At 43.6% G+C, this 18,615-nt stretch overlaps 6 protein-coding genes across 6 annotated transcripts; 2 read left to right on the forward strand and 4 right to left on the reverse strand.

Annotated features, from left to right (window-relative positions):
• Positions 1-5,816: 5,816 nt before the first annotated feature.
• Positions 5,817-6,101, forward strand: SCP_0510590 (hypothetical protein; the record flags this gene model as incomplete). The annotated part of the gene is made up of 1 exon (XM_027759112.1): positions 5,817-6,101. One exon carries the CDS (start codon positions 5,817-5,819, stop codon positions 6,099-6,101), a length of 285 nt encoding a protein of 94 aa, XP_027614913.1.
• An 861-nt stretch (positions 6,102-6,962) lies between these two features.
• Positions 6,963-10,513, reverse strand: SCP_0510600 (hypothetical protein; the record flags this gene model as incomplete). Its single annotated transcript, XM_027759113.1, has 4 exons — positions 6,963-7,004; positions 7,069-7,297; positions 7,348-7,453; positions 10,279-10,513. 4 exons carry the CDS (start codon positions 10,511-10,513, stop codon positions 6,963-6,965), a joined length of 612 nt encoding a protein of 203 aa, XP_027614914.1.
• A 628-nt stretch (positions 10,514-11,141) lies between these two features.
• Positions 11,142-11,372, forward strand: SCP_0510610 (hypothetical protein; the record flags this gene model as incomplete). Its single annotated transcript, XM_027759114.1, has 1 exon — positions 11,142-11,372. One exon carries the CDS (start codon positions 11,142-11,144, stop codon positions 11,370-11,372), a length of 231 nt encoding a protein of 76 aa, XP_027614915.1.
• Positions 11,373-11,693: 321 nt separating this feature from the next.
• SCP_0510620 (hypothetical protein) lies at positions 11,694-12,455 on the reverse strand (the record flags this gene model as incomplete). Its single annotated transcript, XM_027759115.1, has 1 exon — positions 11,694-12,455. One exon carries the CDS (start codon positions 12,453-12,455, stop codon positions 11,694-11,696), a length of 762 nt encoding a protein of 253 aa, XP_027614916.1.
• Positions 12,456-13,100: 645 nt separating this feature from the next.
• On the reverse strand, positions 13,101-13,859 carry SCP_0510630 (hypothetical protein; the record flags this gene model as incomplete). Its single annotated transcript, XM_027759116.1, has 1 exon — positions 13,101-13,859. One exon carries the CDS (start codon positions 13,857-13,859, stop codon positions 13,101-13,103), a length of 759 nt encoding a protein of 252 aa, XP_027614917.1.
• Positions 13,860-14,390: 531 nt separating this feature from the next.
• Positions 14,391-15,360, reverse strand: SCP_0510640 (hypothetical protein; the record flags this gene model as incomplete). The annotated part of the gene is made up of 2 exons (XM_027759117.1): positions 14,391-15,104; positions 15,355-15,360. 2 exons carry the CDS (start codon positions 15,358-15,360, stop codon positions 14,391-14,393), a joined length of 720 nt encoding a protein of 239 aa, XP_027614918.1.
• Positions 15,361-18,615: the final 3,255 nt, after the last annotated feature.

An 18,615-nucleotide genomic window follows, 5' to 3' on the forward strand; every position in this document is an offset into this window, starting at 1 on the left:
CAGTGGGCCCATTACCATGAGTACTTCTCCATGGCTTTACATTCTGATGATGACAAGACTCAATTTGCCAAAAAGTCACCAGCCTGGCTCTCCTTCTCTGGTGCAGTTTGTTAAACTTGGAGGACTGTCTAAAACTTGTGGCAGAGGATTTATAAAGTTAAATTCCATAATTTCTTGAGTTCCTAGTATATGGCAAGCCATGGTTTTACATCCTGATAATGGTGTGACTCAACTAGTAAAAAACTCGCCAACCTGGCTCTCCTTCTTTGGTGAAGTTTGTTAAACTTGGAGGACTGTCTAAAACTTGTAGAAAAGGATTTATAAAGTGCAGTGCCACCATTTTAGACTTCCTGGGTATATGGTGAGCCATGGCTTTATATTCTTGTGATGGTGAGACTCAATGTGCCAAAAACTCGCCAATCTGGCTGTCCTTCTCTGGCGAAGTTTGTTAAACTTGGAGGACTGTATGAAACTTGTAGAAGAGGACTTATAAAGTGCAGTGCCACCATTTTATGAGTTCCTGAGTATATGAAGAGCCATGGCTTTACATTCTGGTAATGGCGAGACTCAATGTGCCAAAAAGTCTCTCCTTTAGTGAAGTTTGTTAAACTTGGAGGACTGTCTGAAACTTGTAGTAGGGGATTTATAAAGTGAAGTGCCAACATTTTATAAGTTCCTGATATATGGTGAGCCATGACCTCACCTTCTGGTGAAGGTGAGACTCAACTAGTAAAAAACTCAGCAATCTGGCTCTCCTTCTCTGGTAAAGTTTGTCAAACTTGGAGGACTGTCTAAGATTGATAGTAGCTGCGGTATCAAGTGAAGCACCATCATTGTTTGAGTTTCTTGTAGATGGGAGCTATGGCTCAATATCCTGAGAATGGCTAGATTCAACCAATAAACACATTACTAACCTGGCTCTTCTTCTCTGGTGAAGTTAGTCAAACTTGAAGCACTGTCTGGAATTTATAGTAGACATTTCATAATGTGAAGTGACATCACTTTCTGAGTTTCTGATCAATGGTGAGCTATAGCTTTATATCCTGATAATAGCTAGACTCAACCAGGAAACAAATGACCAATCTGGCACTTGTTCTTTGGTAAAGGTTGTATAACTTAGAGCACTGTTTAAAAATTGAAGTAAATGTTATATTAAGTGGTGTCAGCATTTCATGTGTTCCTTATAGATGGTGAGCCACAGTGAAAATGTAACTGACAACCTGATACTTCTTTTTTCACATACACTGATGAATTTCATATGATATGAAGTACTGACTATAAGTTGTAGCAGTAGCTATATACTGTGATGTCCTTTTTATATGGACTTCTGGCTGATGTTAGGCTGTGTTTGTACATTTTGGCAAAGTGTGGATGCACTGAGATTCAATGCTGACAATCTGCTATTTATTATAAAGTGAAGTATCTAAGCCTTTCAAAACTTAGAGCAGCAGTTGCATTACTGTTCAATGCCAGTGTTGTATGACTTCGTAGTTGGTTGTGAGTCACATCTAATCATCCTCAATACACTCACAAGTTAGCGTGCTAACCGACTGTGATAATCTTATATATATATAATATGGAAGAGTGACTAAATCTTACAACAGCAGTTGTATGCTCTAAATTAGAAGCCTTGCATTACTTCTTGAAGTTTAGCAAGATACACACAGCCATTCTAATGGTCTGTGAACACTTTGAGAAGTTCAGCATACAACTTACCATTTCTCTGCATGATACTATGTGTAATAAAGTACAACACTTTATATGCAAGATATGATGTTGTGGTTAGTTTTGATCACAATCACTTAGTGTTATGTGAAGAATTCAATATTGTCTACCTTTAATGAACTTCACATGACTTGCTGAACTGGTCAAGGAATCACACTTTCCTTTTTAGTCTCTGAGTGCACACACATCTACATGAACATAATGGCTCCTATATGTTGTTTCTTCTATATATTTGAGATTCTTCTTCAATACATTTTTCTATCTACATTAAAGGATGATGATTACATACACCTTATATCAGAGCTAGATAGATTCTTGACAAGTTTATAAGAAGTCTATAAAGCTCGGAGTCAAATATTGCTAACTCTTCTGAAGTGAACTTTGCTGCTTTCTGAGAAGTAAAGCTTGCTAATCACTTAACATTACAGTTGACTACATGTTGTCTGGAAAAAGATATATCTGTCATTTTCTAACAAATGTCTGGCATTTAGTTATATGAGAAGCAAAACACACTTCATGAACTTAAGTGTAGCTCTCTCCAAAGAGTTACACTTAATTGTTATTGAGAATTAATATCTGTTAAGTCATGATATGATATTGCTACTCCAAGTTGCAGTTCATACTCCACAGTATATAACTTTGGCCATAAGTTTCAGATGATACTCCATTGCATACAGACTTCATTACAGAAGCAGTGCCAGCTGGTCATTTAGCATTTTTATATGTGATACCATGGCAGGCCAGCAATCAGGGACTCATAATATGGTGGCCCTTCACTTTATACAACAACTGTTATCAATTCCAGACAGTGCTTCAACTTGAATTAACTTTACCAGAGAAGGATCACCAGGTTAGTGAAAAATCACCAGATTACGTCTAGCCATTGTCAGGATGTGAAGCCATGGCTCAACCTCTATCAGAAACTCATGAAATGGTGGTGCTTTACTTTATATATCAACTACTATGAATTCCAGATAGTTCTCCAAGTTCTATAAACTTTGCCAGAGAAGGAGAGTCAGATTGCTGAGTTTTTTACTGGTTGAGTCTCACCTTCACCAGAATGTAAGGCCATGGCTCACTATATACCAGGAACTCGTAGAATGGTGGCGCTTCACTTTATAAATCCCCTACTACAAGTTTCAGACAGTTCTCCAAGTTTAACAAACTTCACCAAAGAAGGAGAGTCAGGTTGGCGAGTTTTTTACTAGTTGAGTCACACTATTATCAGAATGTAAAGCCATGGCTCACCATATACTAGGAACTCATAAAATTATGGAATTTAACTTTATAAATCCTCTGCTACAAGTTTTAGACAGTCCTCCAAGTTTAACAAACTGCACCAGAGAACGAGAGCCAGGTTGGCGACTTTTGAGCAAATTGAGTCTCGCCATCACCAGAATGTAAAGCCATGGCTCGTCATATACTAAAAACTCATTAAATGGTGGCACTGCACTTTATAAGTCCTTTTCTACAAATTTCAGACAGTCCTCCAAGTTTAACAAACTTCGCCAGAGAAGGACAGCCAGGTTGGCGAGTTTTTGGCACATTGAGTCTTGCCATTACCAGAATGTAAAGCCATGGCTCGCCATATACCTAGAAAGTCTAAAATGGTGGCACTGCACTTTATAAGTCCTCTTCTACAAGTTTCAGACAGTGCTCTAAGTTTAACAAACTTTGCCAAAGAAGGAGAGCCAGGTTGGCGAGTTTTTTACTAGTTGAGTCACACCATTACCAGAATGTTAAGCCATGGCTCGCCATATACTAGAAACTCATGAAATTATGGAAGTTAACTTTATAAATCCTCTGCCACAAGTTTTAGACAGTCCTCCAAGTTTAACAGACTTCGCCAGAGAAGGAGAGCCAGGTTGGCGAGTTTTTGGCACATTGAGTCTCGCCATCACCAGAATGTAAAGCCATGGCTCACCATATACTAGGAACTCAGAGAATGGTGGCACTGCACTTTATAAGTCCTCTTCTACAAGTTTCAGACAGTCCTCCAAGTTTAACAAACTGCACCAGAGAAGGACAGCCAGGTTGGTGAGTTTTTGGCACATTGAGTCTCGCCATTACCAGAATATAAAGCCATGGCTCACCATATACTCAGGAAGTCTAAAATGGTGGCACTGCACTTTCATCTTTGTCAGTTATGAAAGATAATCTTTTCCATCAATAAGTAGCAAATTTTCATGAGAATTGCTACTTTAAAGTAGACTTATTTGTAGGTGCATAAATTAACTCAGGATAATCTTTCAGATAATCTTAATATAATCTTCTGGATAATCTGAGAATAATCTTAATATAATTTTCTGGATAATCTGAGAATAATCTTAATATAATCTTCTGGATAATCAGAGGATAATTTTCTGGATAATCTGAGGATAATCTGAAGATTAGCAACAAAATACAATTTTAACTTTGACACCAGCCAGGATTGAACCCTGGACCTTAGGTTGATTTTATAGAATATAATTCCAAGTGACACTTTAGACCACTTGACCATTAGACCATACATCACAACTATCTTATCTTAAATTAAACATCTTTTTTTTGGAAAAGACTTAGCCAAATTCTGCCTATTAGAAGAGAATAAGTAAAAGACACTTGACTTTTATCATAGATAGACAAGACTTATAGACAAACATTACTCTGAGTCTTATAGTCTTTTCTAATGCTTGCAGCCTTCATATAATGTAGTATAATATGTAATTAATAGAATATAAGTTTCTACAGTTACTTCAGTAAAACAGAACTTTGCTATATAATTGGAAGATAGCTATAAAGATCTTGTAGGTATAAGTGCTCAGTCTATAATATAATAGACTCTAGAGTATAAGCCTAAAATGAACAAATAAAATACTGTCTCTCAATAACTTGTTATATATTATAGATGGCTACATTTAGATACTTTATAGTACTACATGATAGTTTACAAAAACTGTAAGCTGTAGGACAAGACTATAATAAGATGCAGAGTACTGTTTGTCTATAAGTCTTGTCTATCTATAATAAAAGTCAAGTGTCTTTTACTTATTCTCTTTTAATAGACAGAATTTGGCTAAGTCTTTTCCAAAAAAAAGATGTTTAATTTAAGATAAGATAGTTGTGATGTATGGTCTAATGGTCAAGTGGTCTAAAGTGTCACTTGGAATTATATTCTATAAAATCAACCTAAGGTCCAGGGTTCAATCCTGGCTGGTGTCAAAGTTAAAATTGTATTTTATTGCTAATCTTCAGATTATCCTCAGATTATCCAGAAAATTATCCTCTGATTATCCAGAAGATTATATTAAGATTATCCGAAAGATTATCCGAAAGATTATCCGAAAGATTATATTAAGATTATCTGAAAGATTATCCTGAGTTAATCTATGCACCTACAAATAAGTCTACTTTAAAGTAGCAATTCTCATGAAAATTTGCTACTTATTGATGGAAAAGATTATCTTTCATAACTGACATCACTGGCACTTTATAAATCCTTTTCTATAAGTTTCAGACAGTCCTCCAAGTTTAACAAACTTCACCAAAGAAGGAGAGCCAGGTTGGCGAGTTTTTTACTAGTTGAGTCACACCATTTTCAGGATATAAAACCATGGCTTGCCATATACCAGGAACTCATAGAATGGTATTTATAAATCCTCTTTTCCAAGTTTCAGTCAGACCTCCAAGTTTGACAAACTGCACCAGAGAAGGAGAGCCAGGTTGGCGACTTTTTGGCAAATTGAGTCTCGCCATCATCAGAATGTAAAGTCATAGTTCACCATATATCTGGACTCATTGATCATACTTTGGTGGTGGGCCCATTGCTCAGAGAAACATGCTGTGGTAATGGCCAACACTCTGACCTTTGGCAGTGGGCCCATTCTCCATCTTACACTTGTGGTGATGGGCCCACTGCTCATTGATTATACTCTGGCAGTTGGCCCATTGATGGCGATAACATGCTCTGGTGATGGCCAACTCTCTGACCTTTGACTACTCTGGCGATGGACCCATTACTGGGAGAAACATGCCCTGGTAATGGCCAACCCTGTGGCCTTTGGCAGTGGGCCGATTGCTGGCGGAAACATGTCCTGGAGATGACCTATGCCATGGGTGCTTGCAGTAAGGCCCTGACTGAGGGTACTTTGGTGATGGGCCCATTGCTGGCAGTAACATGCTCTGGTGATGGCCAACCCTCTGACCTTTGGCAGTGGGCCCATCCTTCATATTACACTCTTGGCGATGGGCCCACTGCTCAGCAGTACTCCTATGGTGGTGGGCCCACTGCTCAGCACATCACCTATGGCGGTGGGCCCACTGCTCAGAACAACACCTATGGTGGTGGGCCCACTGCTCAGAAGTACCCCTATGGTGGTGGGCCCATCACTAAATAATAACATCTATGACAGTGGGCCCATTGCTCAGAACATCACCTATGGCAGTGGGCCCATCACTAAATAATAACATCTATGACAGTGGGCCCACTGCTCAGAAGTACCCCTATGGCAGTGGGCCCATCGCTAAATAATAGCATTATGGCGATGGGCCCACTGCTCAGAAGTACCCCTATGGTGGTGGGCCCACTGCTTAGAACATCACCTATGGCAGTGGGCTCACTGCTCAGAAGTACCCTTATGGCAGTGGGCCCACTGCTCAGAAGTACCCCTATGGCGGTGCTAAATAATAACATCTATGACAGTGGGCCCACTGCTCAGAACATCACCTATGGCAGTGGGCCCACTGCTCAGAAGTACCCCTATGATGGTGGGCCCATCGCTAAATAATAACATCTATGACAGTGGGCCCACTGCTCAGAACATCACCTATGGCGGTGGGCCCACTGCTCAGAACATCACCTATGATGGTGGGCCCACTGCTCAGAAATGCCTCTATGGTGGTGGGCCCATCGCTAAATAATAGCATTATGATGATGGGCCCACTGCTTAGAAGTACTCCTATGGCGGTGGGCCCATTGCTCAGAACTACCCCCATGACGGTGGGCCCATCACTCCAGCCTTCCCTTCATCGCCATGGGCTCATCACTGACAGCTCTCTACACAAACTGATGGGTCGACGTCCGATGGCAGTCCAGTTCATGACAATGTTAGGGTAAATGGGAGTTCAGTTCAGGTAACATGACTGAAAGGTGTGAGTGGGCACCTTGCTCTGCTGATCTTGAGCTGAAGGAGACTTGCTATGATAGTGACGTGGATGACTGCGATGCTGGTGGGAGGCTGTGTCCATGGGTATACTGTCTAGTACGCTTTCACCCAGGGCTGAGAGAGTGCAGTACGAGTCTGCATCAGACTTATGCATGGTCAGCCAGGAAATCTGTGGGCGATCAGGGAGCGGGGGAAGTACAGATGGTGTGGGAGATTGGGACAGAGAATTGCGGTGTTGCAGTAGTTCAGGAGGATGTGATGCAGGCCTATTAAGCATCGATACAGCAGTAGTAGACATTGAACGACCGGAAACAGGGTTTGCAGCATTTGCTGCATGCCATGCTGCACATTGAGCTTTGATTTGGGTGACGCTAGTTGCAGCAGGCTCAGTGACTGTTGATGTTGCCTCTTTCTTCCCAAATACTTGCCTGTTAACCAAAATTATGAGCAACAATAAGCAGAGACAAATACAACTTACTCATTCCACCATGTCAGAGTCTCCTGAGTGTTCTTGTCCTCTTTATCAGACAACAGTTCAATGATTGCATTGAAAAACTTGCCATTGTTGAATTGCCCATCATTTTCTGACCACAGATGTTGTTTGCTGATGTAAAAGCATGCCTATGAGGAATAAGATGAGAATGAGAACTATAAACAGACAACATGGAAGTTGAACTGCACTTATCTGCACAGTGGCATATCCGATAATTTCAGGTGTAACACTGGTCAGACCTTCCGACCAATGGGTTCACGAGTCTGTGGATGCTTAGTAGTCTTATTTTTGATATCCTTAAGTGCAGATGATGGCCCGGTAAAAATGTGCTTATATACCTGGCATCTGTAGTCAGTACCATGAACGTGAAAGGAGAGGAAGCTTATGTAAGTGGGTCTGGTCGAGGGCACGCTTCACTCAGAATCAGCCAAAGACGGAACAGGTGCGAACTATAATCTTCGTTGCCGTGGGGAGAGAGTAAGAAACTATGATACAGAGCAGACAGTGTACATGTACATACCTTCATTGCCGTGGGGAGAGAGTAAGGAATGGGCAATGAAGACAAACATGATATAAACAGTACGTAATAGGAAGGAGGAACAAACAAACTGTCGTAAGCACGTGAGTGGGGTTACACTCTCACCGGTCAGAAGAAATTTGGCATGGGGAGAAGGTAAAAGAAAGAAGGAAAAGGGATAGCGAGGGGCGAAAGCGAGTGGCAGAAGACAAGCAGAAAGGGAAGACATTTTATTAAAGTGTGTTGAGCACTGAGGACTTCATGGCAACTTAAGCTTCAAGACTGCATTCCTGTAAAAAGACATCTAGAGCTTGAAGATCAGTGACATCGGCACCTGCGAGCCAAGTATCAGAATTGGGGTCATAGCTGGCCCAATGAACAAGATAATGCCAACCATGACCATGGCGATGATGGTCGAGGATGCATTCAACAAACCATTCCTCCTGGCCATCCGCGGTGACCACAGGTCCGGGTTAGGCCAGCTGTTGGGAGGGGAAAAGGGAGTCATCATTAGCAATAAAGGAATGGAGAAGTGAAGAATGAAAGGTGGGAAAAATGGCCATGTGTGGAGGAAGGTCTAGTGTGTAAGCGGAGAACTCGAGGTAGGAGTGGGAGATAGTGTAAGGACTATCGTAGCAAACCATAAATTTGGCAACGCAGTGATGAGTGCACACCCGACACGAACACCTAAACCCAACTAAAAACAAATGAGAAGCAGGGGCAATCTGTGTGAGAGGGAAGGGCATTGCAACTGTAAAATGATGCAAGTGGGTCCCAGAACCTCGACCTAAGCCAAAGGGGGATGCAACCTGTAAAGAAATAAGGGCTTGCGATGTAAGCGCGAAGTCGGGCAACAATCTACGACAAAGTTGTGAAAGTCGGTGGTAGGAAGCTAAAGTTGCAACCCGATTGCCAAACTCATAGGCGAAGGTGAACTAAATCGCAAAGGGGAAGGGAACTATCTGTGAGGGTAGAACACTATGGGGGAATGCAGTATTCACCGTCTTGATGAAGTCGCAGTCAGTCTAACGCAAAAGTCAGATTAACACTAATGCAGGTCGCTATCGCTATATCGCTATGTCGCTATCGCAGTGTCGCAGTGCACTATCACAGTTGCAGTACGCAGGCTCAAAGTATAGCAGTCTTGCTATGTCGCAGTGGGGTATATTGCAGTTCGAAGTTGCTATCACAGTAAACGCAGTTTCTCAGTGATCTCAAGTGAAGGGAGAAGTCTCCTACTGGTCTTCGATGGTAATCGACATAGATACAGCAGGTATTTATAGAGGGGAAAATGGGAGAGGTGAAATGCGAAAGTCACGAAATATCAGAAGATGGATCCTGACATTAGAAAGAGTCGCAATGGTCTAGGACCAATGGAAAAATAGGTAAAGGGAGTGGAGAGGTGAATGTCGTATGTTAGCGATGGAAAAGAATGGTAAAGTAGAGGGAAATCGACAGAAAACATATGCTACTTGTCCTGAACCACATGGAACACTCTAACGGCATCTCCAGTCCAGCACGAAGGTAGGGGTCTTGAAGGGGAAGGTCAAACGATAAAGGGAATGGGATTTGCAAAACAAGAGGGTGCGACCATTGTGCGACACCAATAAGTCAGCACGACAAACCAGTAAGTCAGCACAACATCCAGAGAGGTGGTGCGACATCGGGAAAGTATGGACCTAGAAGGCAATCAGCCAGGGTGCATCGGACTAGACCACAGGACAACGGGTAAGTGGTATCCGACAGCGGGGAGATGCAAGAGTGGCGTATGAGTGATGAAAGAATGTCGAATCTCGGAGAGAAGTCATGAGGAATCGAGAGAAGTCGAACAAAGTCGCGTGAAGTCACCAAAGTTTGCATAAGGTCGTGAAAGGGTCGGATGCCTCTCGGAGGCTAAGACATAGAGTAGTGAGGTCTGAGCAATCACTGAAAAATGCATTTTCAGAGGCCAGGAGGTCTGGGAGCATATCAGCGGTTGTCACCACGTTGCATGTAGTCACATTGGCAATAAAATGTGGAGAGAAGGACATGGTCTCTGACAGAATAAGGAATTTCAGGAGACCGAGATGAGTTAGCAGCAAGAGCTTGATTTGTTTTTGTGAGAATGAGGTTGTCCTGGGCCTCCAGCACATTGATTTCCATACGGTTAAGTATCTCTGCAGTGCGAGTAGCGTCGAGGCCATGGCAGTCAGAAGCCGAGTTGATTGATGCCTTGGTGATGGGTAGGATAACGCGGACAGCACATCCATGGTTAAGTTGGAATGGTGTAAAACCCATGGAAGCATTCTCAGAATTGACAAGTTGGAAGTGCACGAGGGGCAGAGCGCGAACCCAGCCAGACTGGTTGTGGGCAACATGATATCAGAGCATTTGTATGACAGTTTTATTGGAACATTCACTGGAACCATCAGTCTCGGGGTGGTAAGAGGTGGACATGCGAAGCTTGATTCCAGAGAGCTTATGGAGGGCTTTCCAGAACTGGCTGATGAAGAGGTGGTCGCAGTCGGACACAATGTCTAAGGGGAGACCATTCTCACAGTACCACTTCTCGAAAAAGAGTGCAGCAAAGTCTTCGGCAGTGATGTCAGTGTGCATGGACGTGAGATGAACATCGCTACCAAGACAGTCGGTCATAGTGACAATACAATTGTAACCATCATCTTCAGGTAAAGGGCCGATAAAATTGATTGCGACACTGTCACAATGCTGATCTGGAATGGGGAGAGGGTGCAGGGGCCCAACGGGCTTGCGTGTTAGAGATTTGTTACGCTGGCACTCATTGCATGTGGGTACGTAAAGCTCCTCAAGCTCTTTGCGCATATGAGGCCAGTAGTAGTGCAGAGCAGGGGTATACCCCTGGGTACTTTGAGGCATACCCCTACCCTTACCCTCCAAGGGTACATACCCTTGACCAGGGGTAAGGGTATGGGTAAGGGTACCAAACCCTAAGGGTATACCCCTCAATCTTTGCCCTTATTTGAGGAAATGACATTATATATATTAAGTCTGAGGTTTGTACCAGTTTTCTTTTCTCTTTAAAGCTTCTATAAACATGATTCAAGTTGTACTCAGACTGTACATACTCTATATTCACCCTGTAGTTACTGTCTACATCATATATACTATAGGTAGTGATACCCTCCAAGGGTACAAGGGTTTGAAAATCCATACCCCTACCCTTACCCTTTGATACCCTTACCCTTGACCCTTGAGGGTTATCCATACCCTTGCTCTGCACTAGCCAGTAGTAGGATGTGCAGAGATGGGCATAGGATTTGTCGAAGCTGAAATGTCCAAGGGAATCGTGTGCCAAGCGGAAAAGTGCTTCACGAATATTAGTAACACGTGGAATTACAAGTCACTCACTGATATAGAGAAGTCTGTCAATGACGGCCCCACCAGCAGTGTGGCAACCATCAAGTTTACCATTGAGGAGCAGGCATGTGGCGGTGTCGGCACAGGTAGTGCCCACGAGATCATGAAGCAGGCGTGAGCACCATTTGCCTTCAGCGTAGCCGGAATGAATACGGGCCAACCAATCAGGGTCAAAAGCCACTCGGAGATGCGTTGTGGTGGCATGTATGATGGGAGATGAGGGAGGAGATAAAGGCAGAGGTCAGAGTGAGGACAAGCTTTGAGTAGCGGACCAAAGAGGTTATAGAGCGGCAACCGATGACACTTCGACTAGATCAATCAGGGGGAGCTCAACGTCGGCAGGAAGACATGAGAGAGCATTGGCGATGGTGTTATCTTCACCATGAAGATATACAATCTCGAAGTCGTACTGAGCAAGGAATTCTTGCCAGTGAGCTTGTCATTTTGAAAGATTCTTTTGGAATGTGAAGTTCTTGAGAGTGCAGTGGTCAGTGTAGATGGTGAAGGGGACACCAATTAAATTGACACACCATTTCTTGAGCGCATGCACGATGGCTAAGAGTTCCTTTTCATGAACAGGATAATTGAGTTCAGGACCTTTAAACTGCATGGAATCGAAAGCCACCAGGTGAGCAGTCTCAAGAGTAGGGCCAAAAGAAAGCACAGCGCTGGAACACCAGTCACTAGCATCAGTGCATACGAAAATCTTGTTATCGGCCATGTTCTGGTGGTCGATGACAGTGAGACATTCGCGACTGACAATGAGTTGTTTAATCACATTGAAGGCAGTCTGGTGTTCAGAAGACCAGAGGAAATCACGTTCAGACTCCTTAGTGGAGAGGGAATTCAGAATGCGGGTGCGGTTAGAGAGTGCAGGGAGGAAGTTAGAGATGTATTTCACAAGTCCAAGAAAGGAGCAGACATCAGATGCAGAAGAAGGGATGAGCCAAGCAAGAATCTTCTCAACCTTGGAATCGTCAGCTTCGACACCAGCATGGGAGATGCGGTGCCCGAGGAAATGGAGTTCAAGGCAAAAGAGATCGGTCTTCTTCGGAGAACAATAGAGATGATGTGCGCGTAGTGCAGAAAGAATAGTCTCGACATTTTGATGGTGTTCCTCAAGGGAGTCAGACCAGATGATGATATCGTCGAGGTAAACATGACAGATGGAACCGATATAGGGATGGAGGGCTGTGAACATGCGACATTGGTGTGTCGCGGGGGCATTGCGACATCCCTAGGGCATTATGGTCCATTCATACAAACCGAAGGGAGTAGCGACAGCAGTAAACGGGATATCATCAGGATGTACACAGGTCTGGAAGAAGGAGTTAGTCATGTCGAGCTTACCCCAAATTTTTCCATGATCGCAGTCCAATAACATTTCCTGGATACTAGGAAGGGGGTGAACGTCAGGAATAGTGTTAGCATTAAGAATGCGGTAGTCATTGACCCAATGTGAGAGTGCAGTGGGATTAGCCTTAGGAATAAGGAAGCAAGGGGAAGAGTAGGGGGAAGACAATGGTTGCATGCGTCCGGCGTCAAGATGCTGCTGGAGGAGCGTCTTTCAGGCCTCATGCTATTTCTTGGGGCATTCGTATTGTCATTGAGCAATGACTATGTTCGGGTCCTTAAGATGGAAGTGGTGGTAGACATCCATGGGGAGTTCGTCAATGTGAGGGATATCATCGGGGAAAAGATCAGAAAAATGAGCTTTCATTTCGGAATTTGCACGAGCGAGCATCTCGAGATGAGCGAGTTCTTCAATCTTAGAGCGTACAGCAGCAATGACCGCTATGGTTGGAGAGACATTGTTCCAAAGGAGATCGCGCATGCGGTCATGATGTTAGCCCAGGAAAAATTGTGCTTGTATGTGGTGCATCTCTTTGGCTTCTCGACGACGCTCAGCAGGAGACGTTGGGGGTGGGGAAAGTGGTGGCCGAGGTACGTCAATGAGAATGTTGCATTGAGTGCACTTATCCATTAAGGAACCAGCAGAGATGTCAAGTACAAGATGATTGAATTTCAGGAAAGGATTACACAGAATTACAGGGGCACAGAGAGAAGGAACGATGATGGCTTGACAGGAGATGGAAGACCAAGAAAAATCAGGAGAAGTGATATGTAACTTTGCCCACTCATGTGCATCCTCTCGTCCTGAGCCCCAAGTGTTGCCAAGAGGGAAGGGTTGGGAGAGCTTGATTCGGTGGAGCTGGAAATGTTCAATGATGTCCTCACGAATCAGAACTGATGGTAAACCACAGTTGATCAGCATAGGAATAGGGGAGGACGGGGCAGAGGAGGAGGTGGATAAAATGGTAGCATGCCATACAACATGGGGTACAGTGAGGTCAGCGAGAACATACTCATCAGAGACCCAGTCGTTGCCTGTGCCCAAAACGCTCGAGGTGGACATGAGCAGCGAGTCAGGTGGGGCACTGATGGCAGCGATGGTGAGATCTCTGATCTCCTCAATAGTGGAAGTGGCCGCTATATGTGTGCGGCCAAGGTCATGGGCTTTCTTTGCAGCGAGGCCCACAGGGCCATTAAGGGCTGGTAGGTGGTTGCGTCGGGGAAATCGTGGGCGCAGTTGTTCTTCTTGCATTTGATAAAGAATCGTCAGCACTTGTAGCATCCTTCATACTTGTCAAGCAAGGCACAGTCAGCGTCAGTAAGTTTCAGAAGCACTACATGGGCCTTAGAATCGGTGATGGTGGGAGTGAGCTTGGGAATAAAGGTGGGGTGCCCAGCAGTGGTGGAGAGGAGGGGGGTTTGTTATGATGGAGATAGAGATCGAGTTCTTTAAATCACCTGGCGCAGTCCGCAAGGCGATCATTGTCAAATGTTGTGATGGCGTCCTTCCAGTCCTTGAAGTCGCTGATAGCACGATAGGTAGGCTTGTTGCATTTGAGGTGAACCTCTTCACAGGCATTCACAGAGATATGGACACAGAGCATGGTAGAGTCCATGCGGAGGGAACTGCCATGGAGGAGAGCATTCTGCTTTTTGAGCGCAACAATCCAATCTTCAAACAGTTCATCATCACATTGGTGCAGTATATGAGCTGGTGGAGAGCGGCATCTTCCCAGTTCTTGTCAAGCCAACATTTTTGCATGAGTGTGAGGAAGTCAATCGCTCAAGTACCAATCACGGATGAGCTCATCCATGAGGCCACTGGTAACGTGCAAGATCTTCTTGTTCTTGGGAACGTTCTTCTTCTTGAAGTATTGGAGACATGCTGATTCCATTGAAGGAGGATGGCAGGGGTGAGCTTTCCCAGGGAGACAGTAGGAGCCTGTTTGAGGGAGTGTTGGGTCACTACAGCAATTGGGCGAGCAGACTTGGCGGTGTCCATCACAAGGTGCAGGGGGTGGCTATATGTGGGGAGATCAGCTGAGGAGTCCGATGAGTCAGAATCAGTGCGGGGTCGTGAGGTGGGGGGATTTGGAACAGCGAGCTGTGCGATCAGATCGGAGAGTATTGGGGGAGCAGATTGAGATCGAGGCTGCAGAATGGAAGGGATCTGCAGAATGGAAGGGATCTGCAGAATGGAAGGGATCTGCAAGGACTCGGAGACAGTATGCATGTTGGAAGTCCTATCTTCCTCGAGAGTGTCGGCTAAGAGGTCAGAGAGTTCAGAGAGAAGCGTGAGAGCAGGAAAAGACAATGTAGAGGCAGCGAGCCCATTGTCTTCAGTGTCGATGTCCATGAGAGGTGAGATGATGAGGCGGAAAAGGCAGGATGATGAGGCGGGAGAGGCAGGACGACGGGCGGGAGAGGCAGGACGATGGGCGGGAGAGGCAGGACGACGGGCGGGAGAGGCAGGACAATGAGGCAGGAGAGGTGCAACCTGGATCGTGTACCAATGGGATCAGGTACAGATGGGGACCGGCGTGGGGCAAACAGCTTGGCGAGATAAAGGAATGTGCGAAGATGGAAGTAGAGAGCGCGGCGTTCAAAAAAAGTGTAAGCAAGTCCAGTCGAGGGCACACTTCACTCAGAATCAGCCAAAGATGGAACAGGTGTGAACTATAATCTTCGTTACCATAAGGAGAGAGTAAGGAACTATGATACAGAGCAGACAGCGTACATGTACATACCTTCATTGCTGTGGGGAGAGAGTAAGGAAAGGGCAACAAAGATGAACATGATATAAACAGTATATAGTAGGAAGGAGGAACAAACAAACTGTCGTAAGCACGTGAGTGGGGTTACAGCTTACCCATTGTAAAAACTTGTTGTGAAACAGCCCCTTGTCAATATTAGCTAGATCATATGGCTGGGTATCATCATATAGAAATGACGGCCAATCTTCTGTGGTGACAGAAACACGACCATCACGCAATTGGATCACCTCACTAAACATGGTCAACCTATATTGAGACACTAGTCAAAATGACCCACAAATGATACTCACCTGTCCTAGTCATTTTTTAGTTGTTCTAGGAAACTACGAGGACAGAGGAGACGAGCGAACTCTGGATGCTCAAATCCTCTGTCCGACTTGTCCTGTAAGGTTGGCAGTAGTCTGTCGTCCTGCGGATTGTAATCTGGTAAGTAGCATCAGGCTGCTCTTTTAAGAGAGGCAGTGTCCGATGAATGTGTAAGGCCGCCAGCCTTGGACATCTAGTAGAAGTTGAAAACAAGAAAATGAAGTGAGAAAAGACAGTTACCTGACTGATAAGCGAGGAGAGTGTATCTTCCTCAAAATCTTTCAGTGAATCCCAAAACCTTGGCACCAGCTTCAAGAGTTTCTCATAAATCTCAACATTTTTCGGGTCTCTGGACACATTTAATTAGTGAATTGGATGTGAGAAAAAAGGCGCATGTACATTTTGTCATTCTCTTCATTCTCATTCATCTCCATACCGTCATACAGTGCTATTATAAAGCTGTTACAAACTGATTTTAAGTGAAGTCATACAAGTTGAATAATATAGTAAGCTAGTATACTAGAATTATTAGATCCTATTAAAGGACATATTAATTCTTATTATAAATCCACAAATTTATACTGGATGATACATTACAGATAATTCAGAAAATCTTAAGATACATATTTTTAAAAAAAATAGACACATGTCCACATCACTAATTAAACTGAAATGACTAATAAAATTAAACTCCACTAACCTCACATGACAGTTTGTATAATTTTTTTTCTAAAGGCCGCTATAAGGTCTGAATAGCAGCCAGCTTTTTAAGTTTTAAAAAACATGAGAATGAACTTAGTAGAATGGTCAGTAAGCTGTTGTCCATCAGCTCTTGGCTAAATGTAATTTTAATTATCTGCTTGAGGCCTAAAGGAAGTTTCACTCAGAATGTCCTTTAACCACAATGCAAATAAGACCATGCCTGCTAGCAAAGTCCTTAAGTCCATTATTGCCAGCCCTAAACCTGCCATGTTAGCAACCCTTTATCTCACCAGTCTCTTATTTTCCTCATGTCCTGTGGAGATGTTAATAGATTAAGTACTTTTTGATAGTCTACAAGAATCTCTTCTTTTCAACTATACCTGAATAGCATTTTGAACACTTAGACTTTACCTTGCCCATATGGTCACAAGTTAGCATGTAGTAATAAATTATTTTTTTACTATGTTACTTCACATTGTGTCATGCTTTCACTTATAGTTTTAAATACCATACACTCTACCTCCCAAGTATGTTAGTTACTGCTTATTTTTAACTTTGGTAAAATTACTAGAATGTCCATATACAGAGTTGATAAATAACTGGCATATTTGCACTAAGTTATTTAAAAAATAGATACAAGGCACTCATTTATAATAAGATCTTTCAAGGTATCATGCAACTTAGATGTTGACTACTTTTTTCTTGAAATTTCAAAGATGCTAGTCAAATTCAGTCATCATACCTGCCATGGGAGCAGTGGCCCACTCCAAACAAGTACAGATGTACATGTACAAGTTACAAGATAAGGCAAAATGGCAAGAGAGACATTAAGCATCAAGTATTACATATATTACAGTTGACTAAAAGAACATGAAAGGAAATGAGATACCCCACATATACTGTGCCATTACGACCATTCCGGCTGAGGGTGTGATAATGGACAGTCTTGTAATGATCCGGCCACCCAGCCAGAACAGTCATGACAATGGACGGTGAACACGCAGTCAGCCGGCCAAGCTGGCCACTGAGAAGGGAAAACTGATGGAGTAACTGGCCAGCTGGCCAAGTCACAGTCTGAGTACCTAAGGTTGTACCATCTGACCATAATACTCGTGACATAGGACATGTCCAGAATTCTGGCCAGGCCAACCTTATTCGGATGTGTGACTGGCCAGATTGGTTGTAATGGTACAGTAGTCATACAGCTGTCAGAGAGCGGCCACTTTGATAGTTGGTGTTGATTCACTTCTTTTTAACTTTCTTTTGCACATGGGTGAGGAAGTTGTTAAATGTGGGAGCAGTGGGGCCATGGTAAAGGGTGGCGGCATGTAAGGAACATGGGGAACTGTGATGGGGACATTGGATTCAGTGAGCACATGCAGCTTAATTGCCTGGATTTGATACACCTGTTGGCCAAAGTCATCTATGGAGGACAAGTACAGTGTGAGAAGCAGTGAAGAGTGGCAATGACCATGATAAAAGTCTTTTCACGCAGTTTGTCGTGCCACTCCCAGGGGGGGATGAGGTTGCTGTTGATATTAGTAAAGTTGTGTTGGAAGAGGTGGCTGTCGTGATGATCAAACATAGGCCTGACATAGTCGGAGAGCACCCTGAGATCATAGGTCACTTCTAGTTTGATGTCCTTAGCTGTGCAGGTAAATGGAGTATCCGCATAGCAATGGAGGTGTGAGCAGATATACACTTCAGCATAGGAGGGTGGTTATTGTTGTCATTCTCAATGACCATTCTCTGACCATTCATGTCAGATGACCATGCTTTATCTGACAATGTGAACACCAAGTAATGTGTTCCGGCTGCTATAACTCATTTGTTCATAAGCTTACCCTGTCATATGCAGTTTCGATCCTATAAATGATACAATGGCAACAGCTGACAATGGTGCCAGACTGTCTACCGGTGATGCTAATACTCCATACATATTTTAATCATTGAAACTATTTCCACCCACACTTATCCCATTACTTCCCAGTCCTATTGTGATAGGAGTCATTACTAGTTGATGTGACTGGGAGTACAAACAGCCCTTATTAGAGTTCATCCATGATCTCATATGCCAATACTAATACACTTATTAACTCTAATAAAAGGATTCACAAGATTAGTGTTGTGTAGTCCTGGTTCTGGCTCTCAGTCCTTCTTATCTTGGAAATTTTTAGGACTATAAGGACTGGTCCTGGACTAGTTCAGGACCAGTTCATAAGAACA

Source organism: Sparassis crispa (assembly GCF_003851025.1).
Source record: "Sparassis crispa DNA, contig_000004F, whole genome shotgun sequence".
In the NCBI taxonomy this organism is placed as follows: domain Eukaryota; kingdom Fungi; phylum Basidiomycota; class Agaricomycetes; order Polyporales; family Sparassidaceae; genus Sparassis; species Sparassis crispa.